Source organism: Sapajus apella, unplaced genomic scaffold, assembly GCF_009761245.1.
Source record: "Sapajus apella isolate SASKATOON/1434 unplaced genomic scaffold, GSC_monkey_1.0 scaffold26, whole genome shotgun sequence".
Taxonomy (NCBI): Eukaryota; Metazoa; Chordata; class Mammalia; order Primates; family Cebidae; genus Sapajus; species Sapajus apella.
The window spans coordinates 17,556,610-17,566,236 of record NW_022436966.1 but is presented as its reverse complement, the minus strand read 5'-3'; the positions used below and the strand labels follow the sequence as shown (position 1 = coordinate 17,566,236).

Genomic DNA, 9,627 nt, shown 5'->3' with positions numbered 1-9,627 from the left:
AAAAAAAAACAAAAAAAAAAAAAAAAAAAAAAAAAAAAAAAACCAAATAAAAAAAAAAAAAAAAACAACCCCCCCCCCCCCCCGAACCTTTTCATGTCTTTTTACCCAACTGGATATCTGAAGTAATAAAATCTATTCGAATTTACATTTTCTCTCCAAGTCTAGGCTTCATATTTAATTTAGAATATTTCTTACTATTCCCATACACCCTTAAAGAAAAAAATTCATTTTAAACCAACATTCAAACCAAGGAATGAGGAGACTAGATGGCTATTAAAATTTTACTGAAATAAAAATTTTAAGGTCTAAATGACCACTTCAAGCCATTTTTTAAAGTAAAATTTGTTTTATTGTATTCCCAGTTTAACAAATAAAGCAAATTACAAAACAGAAACAAAAAACACCATGACAAGGATTAAATACTTGGTATACAAATTAAAGTGCTGCATTTATCCTTTTCTCATTAAGAACAAAAGAATACCTTCTGTAGAAATAAGTGTTGACTATTTAAAATAAAAGGGAACGTGCAAGAAAACAAAATATGTCAAGAATAAATCTAAGATTAGCTTTCTAACTGCCCATATCAGTTTTCAAATCAAGTCCAGATTACACTATAAAAGGCATTTTAATTACGGTCCTACATTTTGTAATTTAAAATACTTCACATGACTACAATAAAGAATACGAGTTTATAACCTGCTTTGGTGTCACAACTGGCTTAGACTGCAAGGCATTCCCTTTTTCATAGCGCCTCAAAGGCAGCCCGAAGAAATCCCAGACTAAAGATGTATGTGCTTGTGTGTCCATGTATCGTGGTAACAGTCAGCAATGCAGCCAGGAAAAGGTGCCTTTTGGTTTTGCCCAGCACCCGCCGACTGTGGCACCTGGGGCCCATTGGTAAATTTTATTTAACGACACTCGGAAAGAAAAGTTTCGCTAAACCTTTTGTACTAGACGTATAATGGATAGGAAAATAAAGGAATAAAGGGGGAATAGGGTGTCAGCTCCTACGGCGACATCAGTACTTAGTCTCTACTTCCTCCCTTCTCTTACACTCTCCCCTCTTCAAAAGAGGAGGGACTGTAAAGGAGTCAGTCCAATCCTTAAGAGGGATGGGAGGCGGACAGAGTCTCAGTCTCTGAGGATAAGTCCAGTCAAAAGTACAGTAGTTTGTTTTTGGCGTACACAAGTTCCAGCTCAGAACCAACGCGCTGTCCCGAAGTGATAGTAACGGTAACGGGCCCAGGGCCTTAAAGCCCAGACTGTGCCCCAATGAGAGGCACTATCCCCTGTTCTACCGTTCCGATAACCTTACCGTCGGACTCTGCCCGAACCAGCAGCGACATCCCCTTGAGCTCCTCCACGTAAGTGGAAGAGACGTGCCCGGTGCCTCGGTCGTCCCATTGCCGGTCTTCGTTCAGGGTATAGACCTTCACTCGCCGCCGCGTATCCGACATGGTGGCTGCCGTCTCCACCGCTCCAGCCGCCGCCTCCTCGCTCACCTCGTCCTCGCCCCTCACTCTTGAGAGACGGCAGAGGCGGTAGTGGCGGCGGCGGCTCCGGAGAGGCCCGAATTCACCATGGCTCCAGAGGTTCAGCCGCGAGAAGGGGTGACAAGAGCCACTGAGAACCCTCCGCCCGGAGGCCCTGTTACCTCTCACTACACCCCCGCATACACCCACCCTCCCGTCCCTTTGCCCCCCAGAGCTCGCTCGCTCTCCCACCGCCGCCGGCGCCGCCGCGGTAACTACTACAGATCCGCCATCTTGTAACCCGACTCCCTCTGCCTTTCTTTTCCTCCTCCAGCAGACTCGCACGGGCTGTCCTAGCAGGGGCTACGGCGGCCGACGAGTCCAATGAGCCGCACCTCCGCTTCTACAAGCGCTTCCCAGGCCGGAATGCTTGGCGTTCTCGCGAGGAAGGGTACACGACTGGGGCGGGAGTGCTTCAACGAGACTTCCTCCTCTTTGGCCCCGCCTCCTGGCACAGGATCGCAATTGGGCAGGAGGTTCTCGCGATCTTCCCTGCATACGCCGCGAGAGGCGCCGCACTTCGTCCGATTATAGGCTGGCTGGCACCGGCGTGTGACGTTCGCAGGATCTCAGTTCTGAGGAAAAGGCAAACCAAACCGTGGAAGTATGAAGCCTTGAACCCGAGTAACCAGGTACAGAAAGAAAGGAAAAGTGCTCGCATACCTTGATGGAAGGAAGTTCACTCCGTCCGCCAGAGGGAAAAAAAATTTAAACCTTTCTGTGAAAAAGAATGTAGAACTCTTTCAGCCGAATAGAAGCCCACTAAACCTCGTTATGGACTCTGTTATAATTAAGCATCTGCCCAGGAGGTGTCTGTGCACACAACTCTCCAGGCGGTTCGTGCAAAAGTGTGTTGACAGTTTCCTGTTTCCCTCAGAGCGTTTCACCACCGTTAGGCTCTTAATAGCTGGCCATTGGAAAACACATTTTCCGCTTCATGAAAATACAGTGCTCTTCCCGTGTTTGTAACCTTGGAAAGTAAATCTGCAGATAAGTTTAGTGAAGTGGCGGGGAGCTACTTTCCTAACACATCTGTCATTGTTTTGATAATTCAGGTTCTCTCAGGTGTTTCCTGTGTTCTCTATAGGGGTCTCCAGCACTGAATAAGCGAAGGAGGAATTCTCTCTGCATTGAGGGTATTGTCGCACATTGCGAGGTGGATATGGTTCACGCACTGGGTCGTAGTGTGTCGTTTATTTCAATCCCAGTTCGCTCTTTGTGGAATCCCTTTATACGTTTTGTTGTTGTTTTTCACAGTCTCTCTCTGTCGGCCAGTCTGTAGTGCAGTGGCGCGATGTCGACCCACTGTAGCTTCCGCCTTTAGGGCTCAGTCAATCCTCTCACTTCAGCCTCCGTAGTAGCTGCGACCACAGACTCCCGCTCCCCACCCCAGCTGTATTCGTTCTTTAATACAGTCTCTCAGCTTGTTCAGCTGTCACTTTTGTGCAGCCCGTTAGCCACTTCAGTGAAAACCAGGCGAGTCACGCACGCTGACTGACCCTGCAGTGCATTTTGGGAGTTGTAGTCATAGTTAATGGTCTTGTTAAAACGTGCTTATGTTTTGACTAGATCACTTAGGGGTGGACACCCTTCAGCTCTATACTACAACGTGAGTCAATGTACAAAACACACGCGCTGATAATTATTTCAAAATCTGGATTCACAGTTTTTTTTGTATGAATTTTGAGACGGAGTTTTCCTCTTGTTGCTCAGATTGGAGTGCAATGGCGCGACCTCAGCTCACCGCAACCTCCGCCTCCCAGGTTCAAGTGATCCTTCTGCCTCAGCCTCCCAAGTAGCTGGGATTACAGGTATGCGCCACCCACGCTTGGCTAATTTTGTATTTTTAGTAGAGACGGGGTTTCTCCATGTTGGTCAGGCTGGTCTCAGACTTCCGACCTCAGGTGATCCGCCCACCTAGGGCTCCTAAGGTGCTGGGATTACAGGCGTGAGCCACCGCGCCCGCCCGGCCCAGAAAACAGCTTTTTCTCGTTTTGAAAGAGAGGGGTGCCCAAATGGGACTTCTCATTGCTGTTTTTTGTTGTTGTTGTTGTTTTTAAATCTATGGGAGACCTCAGAAAATGTACTTGAACTAAGTTATCATGATGTAGTAAGTACATAACAATAGAGCCAGTTAATTGATGTGATGAATGTGGACAAAATGTATTTTGACCTCAGAGAAAATAATATTCCTGCCTTGGAAGAGTCAGAGAATGCTTCACACAATTTTTGAGCCTGATGTTAGACACTCCAGCCTTCTGGTTACTTCTCAGGAAGGCTGAACTTGGGAGGAGGATTGTGCAGACCCTGGAGTCAGGCTTGGCTTTTGGGATAGGGAATTCTAGAGTGCCCACAGCATGGTCTGAAAAAGGTAGAGTTGGCTGCAGGTGGCTTCAGTCCCGTGATTCCATGGACTTCAGACCCCTCCAAAGCACAGGGCCCAGTGCTTGCTCAAGTCTGAGGGCGCCCCACAACCACATTTTCCCCGGTGGGTGTTCTTTGCTTCAGTCAGTCATCAAAGTTCCACTTCAAAGAGTTGCTAACCAAATATGCCCACAGTCTCCCGTTTTTATTCTTTTTTTGTTTGTTTGTTTTGAATAATGCCTTTACACATACAAAATTAAAAAGACAGAAAAAGGCGTATAGTGAAAAGTAAGTCTTCTTTTAATCTGTTTCTATTGTCTCTCATGAAATTTTCCTCTTGGAATCACCACTATTCCATTTTCCTGTATATGTTGCCAGAGCAGGGCTGGTTTTATGGATGTTACCTCTTCAGATAGGTACTTGGTTTAATGTTTTGTTATCACCAGCTTGAAATTCAGAAAAGTTTTTGAACAAGGGCCATGCGGTTTTATTTTGCCCTGGGCCCACAAAGTATGTATTTAGTCTTGTTCCAGAAACATTCTGTGCATATACAGGTAACTATATATAAATGTGTATGGTGTGGTCCAGTAGTGGTCTGAGGCCTATTAGAAACTGAGCAGCATAAGGCCGGGCGCGGTGGCTCAAGCCTGTAATCCCAGCACTGTGGGAGGCCGAGGCGGGTGAATCACGAGGTCAAGAGATCGAGACCATCCTGGTCAACATGGTGAAACCCCGTCTCTACTAAAAATACAAAAAATTAGCTGGGCATGGTGGCGCGTGCCTGTAATCCGAGCTACTCAGGAGGCTGAGGCAGGAGAATTGCCTGAACCTGGGAGGCGGAGGTTGCGGTGAGCCGAGATTGTGCCATTGCACTCCAGCCTGGGTAACAAGAGTGAAACTCCGTCTCAAAAAAAAAAAAAAAAAAAAAAAAAAAGAAACTGAGCAGCATAGCAGGAGGTGAGTGGCGGGGGAACCAGCATTTCAGCTTGAGTTCCATCCCCTGTCAGATCAGCAGGGGCATTAGATTCCTCTAGGAGGGAGAACCCTTTTGTAAACTGCACATGCAAGGGTTGTACTCTACTTAGGTTGTACTCTACTTAGGAAATCTAACTCCCCTTCCGTGGAGGGGAAGTTGTGCACTACTTAGGAAAATCTAACTCCCCTTCCTACTACAGAGGTCCCCAACCTTTTTGGCACCAGAGACTGGTGTTGTGGGAGACAGTTTGTTGTGGGGACCTCTGTAGTAGGCTACACCATCTAGGTTTGTTTAGGTACACTCTCATATTCACACAACAAAAAGCATCACCTGATGACTCATTTTTCAGAAAATATCCCCATTGTTAAGGGACACATGACTGTAATGGAATACTATTCTTGTCCTTCCTTTTTTTTTTTTTTTTTTGTATTTTTTGGGTATATCTTGGCAATAATTTTGGGTAAGTATATATATATAGCTAACTCATTCTACTTAATGGTTACATGGTATCCCGTTGTGATGGCTGCAAGAGGCAAACAAATCCTAGGCAGACGGGCAGGTACCCAGTGAAACCATACGTTCAGGCCAAGGACGGTTTAAAGGCTATCCACGAGTCCCGGGTAAATCCACAAACTGGATTGAGAACCAGTCTTCCCATCTGGCATGCTTTCTGCCGATTGATCCCTACCCTTCACCTATTTTACATATACTTACCCTTCCCTAATTGTTTTTTTACTCTGTCATGCCTACCTTTGAGTAGTGCTGTTTTTTAGCCTTTTTTGCATACTCACAAACCAATCAGCATGCACTCCTTCATTCTGAGCCCATAAAAGCCCTGGACTCAGCCACACTGAGAGAGAGACCATCCAACTTTGAGTGAGGGACCACCCTTGCATCCTCTCTCCACTGAGAGCTGTTTTCGTTGTTCAAATAAAACTCTTCTCCAGCCGCATGGTGGCTCATGCCTGTAATCCCAACACTTTTGGATGCCGAGGCAGGTGGATCACCTGAGATCGGGATTTCGAGACCAGCCTGACCAGTTCGAGACCAGTAGAAATGGAGAAACCCCATCTCTACAGAAAATACAAAATGAGCCGGGCATGGTGGCACACACCTGTAATCCCAGCTACTCAGGAGGCTGAGACAGAAGAATTGCTTGAACCTGGGAGGCCAAGGTTGCAGTGAGCCAAGATCGTGTCATTGTACTCCAGCCTGGGCAACAAAAGCTAAACTCAGTCTCAAAAAAAACAAACAAAAAACTCCTCCACCCGCCTCACCCTTTGATTGTCAGCGTAACCTCATTCTTGGATGTGGAACAAAAACTTGGGACCCACCAAACATGAATACAAAGAAGGCTGTAACATTGTGGCCCTCCGCCCTCTGCTGCTGGAGGGCAGCTGCCCCATGTGATGCGATGGGAAGCAGCAGTGGGACAGACCCAGTCCTGAAGCCACAGGCCTGAGCAGGGCAGTGGGACTGACAGAGCTGTTAACTTGCCACTGTCCATTGGCCTGCAGATGGCAGAACTAAAAGAGCTCTTAGCATGCTGTAACACCCCCTCTGGGGACTCAGGGTCATGAGCACCTGTGTTTGGGTGCCACCACATTTCCCTCAATGGGACACGCCTGGTCTAGCTGCAAGCCCTGCACAGAGCCCGTTCCTGTGCTGGCACTCTGGCCAGGCCCTGCACTAGCTCACTCACTCCCTCCTGCGAGGGGCTGAGCACGCAGCCATAGTGGCTGCAGGATTGGTGCCCGAGCACAAGCCAGACATCACCCGGTGGACTGAGTAGTTGGTGTGTTGCTGGCTGAAGGTATTTGGCTGTCAAAGTAGCCAAGAAAAATTCCTCATTAACTGTACAGATGTACTCTAATTTATTTAACTCATCTCTTGTATATGTATATTTGTGTCATTTCCAATGGTTTGCAATTTCAAACAATAAATGATTGTGCAAAAGGTGTTTTATGTGTGCCAATATCTTTGTAGGTTAGTTTCCTAGAGCAGGGTTTTTAACCTAAGCACCGTTGACATTTGGGGCTGGATAATTTGTTGTGAGGGGCTGTCCTGTGCATTATAGGATGTATCCTATTCTATGTACCCCTATATGTTATGAAAAATCTGTCAGTGGCGAGAATCCTTTCAGTGACTTAACAGGCCCCTTTCATCCTGCTTCTGCCTACCCCTCCAGCAGCATCTTAGAACCCACATGCTATTTTTTAGACTCATATCCATGGTTTGCTGTAGTGTCTTTGCATAGGTATTTTCTTTGTCTGGAGCTTTCTTTCACCAATCATGTCCTAATAACTCCCATTTTATCTTTTAAATGTTGCCGCTATTATTACTTCTTTGGAGGAGCCTTCTTGGACTCCCTAACTACTTCAAATCCCCTGGGCTTTTTTTTTTTTCTTTGACAAAAGCCGCATTCAATCAAATTCCCCTTGGAATGTTACGAGCACCAAAAAATCCAATTTAAACTGGTTTAAATGATAAGAGAATCTATTGGCTCATATAAATGAGAAGTCTGAAGATAAGGCGAATCTCAGGGTTGATTTGATACTCCGCTTGTATCATAAAATGGTGGCCAGGAGCTCCCAAGGTTATGTAGTTCTTTCCATATCAAAAGAGAGTTTCTTTCACATATTTCACAGTTTCACTGTGATTGAACTGGTCACTCCTAAACCTAGAGTTTTGTGGTCTCGAGAATGTCAAGCACTGATTGGCTGAGGCAGATCAGGGCCTATCCCTGGAACTGGAAGTGTTGTTAATCCCACCTAAATCCCATGAATGTTACTCTATGAGGTATGGGTAAAGTAGATGCTAGGAATACAATCAGAATCCATTATATCCTATTATACACTCATAGCACCGTGCACCCCTCCATTGTAGCAGTTGCCATACTTGTAGTTTTATATTTATTTGTATGATTTCTGATTAATAACTGTCATCTAGACGAAAAACGTCTACTAGTCCGGGGAGCTGTGTTTTTTCTCACCATTGTATCTCTATTTGAACATAGGGTGTCAAACATAGCCGGTTCTCAATAACTATTGAAAGAATGAAACTTCCCTTAGAAGTTTACTACTCAGTTTGACATTCCCTTTAAAAGGCAATTTAATAGCTACCATATCAGACTTATATTACATCTTTGAAAGTCCCAGACTGATATCTCTTAATTTCTATCTCCAGGCAGTTAGTTCTTGACACACCAGTAAGTAAGATTCATGGAATAAATCTGACCATATTATATTTCCTTGGCATCTTTCAAATGTTCCTGATTTCTTTTAGGATAAAGTTTTTTATGATGGCATTGAAAGCTCTTCATGGTTTGGCCCCTGTCTGGCATTCTGTTCTCAAGAGCAAGGCTATAGACTTCTGGCCTTCTTCAGGGTGATCTTTCTCTTTCAGTCATAGTCCATCCCCAACCACTTATCAAATATCAGTTTTTAGAATTCTGTTCTCTGGCAGGGAGTAGAGAGGGGGCAGTAATAGTTTGTTCAGGAATATCCCCATATCCTTCCCGGGTAAAAGTATTCTAGAAGGAGGCAGAGGAAGGTTAGAGGTCCCACTGTTTAGCATTCGGCTTTCACTTAATGCTCACTTTAGCTCTGCTTCACAATCCCCTACTATCTCCTGTGACTAATATTCTTAAGTCAGGAGTCTCTCCCTTTCTAGACAATAAATCAGGTTTCTGGGATGGTGGTGGTGGTGGTGTTACCGGGGCATGTGTTGGGGGGGGGCGGTAGGAGGTGGCTGTCCTTTGGTCATATGGAATTGGGGGCTAGACCCAGGGCTGTAGCTGTTCTTTATGTAGACTCTCACCCTCCCCTCAAATTTTCTGCCATGATCCTTTCCAATTTTTTGTGGAAAGAATTAGCTCTCTGTTCTTCTTTAATCACCTCTGGGGGCTTTTATATTGTGCCTTTCGCTGTTAAGTGTACTACTACTCTTCCATCTGCTTGTCATACAAGCAACATTAGTTGAAATTTCTTTTGTATTTTGTTTGCCTTTTGGACTCTATACCTTTTAAAAATTTTATTTAGCTGTCAAAGAGATGACATGCTTGTGTGTGGTTAATTTTCCATGTATTCTAATATATTTTTATGGTTTTTAAATGTTTAGTTCTTTAATCCAGTTGGATTTTTAAAAATATATATGAAGTAGGATGCTAATTTAAATTTTTTTTTCCAAATGGATATCCAGTTGTCTCAACATCATGTATAGAAAAAACAATTTGAAAATGCTATCTTACATTATTTACCAAATTTACATGCACGCACATATACATACATACATATTTCCGAGTTTGAGTCTGACTTCATTACTGTTTCAGCTGCTGTCGCTGGTCAATTCTAGCATGATACAATTTTAATTGCTACAGTTTTGGAGTGATTTTGGGGTTATTTTTGAGACAAGATCTGGCTATGTTGCCTAGACTGGTCTCAAACTCCTGGGCTCAAGAAATCCTCCCATCTCAGCCTCCTAAAGTGTTCGGATTATAGGTATGAACTTGCCCCTGGAGTCTGTTTTGACTGTGGCCATAGAAGTTTCTACTCAGATCTTCAAGAGAACCTACTTTGGGGAGAACAGGTGACTGACAGCCAGCTGCCACCCCTTTGGACCTACCATGTATTCACGTCAAGGCCACGTATCTCTTGAGTTGCCTCCAGATAGTGGTAGAACACAGCAAGAGTACTAAACTTGTTCTTTCTTGCCCAATGCAGAACTCCTTTAATGGGCAACTTTGGCTTGAGGAAC

At 44.8% G+C, this 9,627-nt stretch overlaps 1 protein-coding gene across 6 annotated transcripts in view; it reads right to left on the bottom strand.

The window, feature by feature from the left end:
• PPP4R3B (protein phosphatase 4 regulatory subunit 3B) overlaps positions 1-1,928 on the bottom strand; it is a 70,643-nt gene extending 68,715 nt beyond the window's left edge. For all 6 annotated transcript variants that reach the window (XM_032292085.1, XM_032292086.1, XM_032292087.1 and 3 more), the window contains exon 1: positions 1,316-1,928. In XM_032292085.1, coding sequence (XP_032147976.1) covers positions 1,316-1,457 — 142 coding nt within the window. In that variant the 5' untranslated portion in view covers positions 1,458-1,928. The remainder of the gene's footprint in view (positions 1-1,315) is intronic.
• Between the last annotated feature and the right edge of the window lie 7,699 nt (positions 1,929-9,627).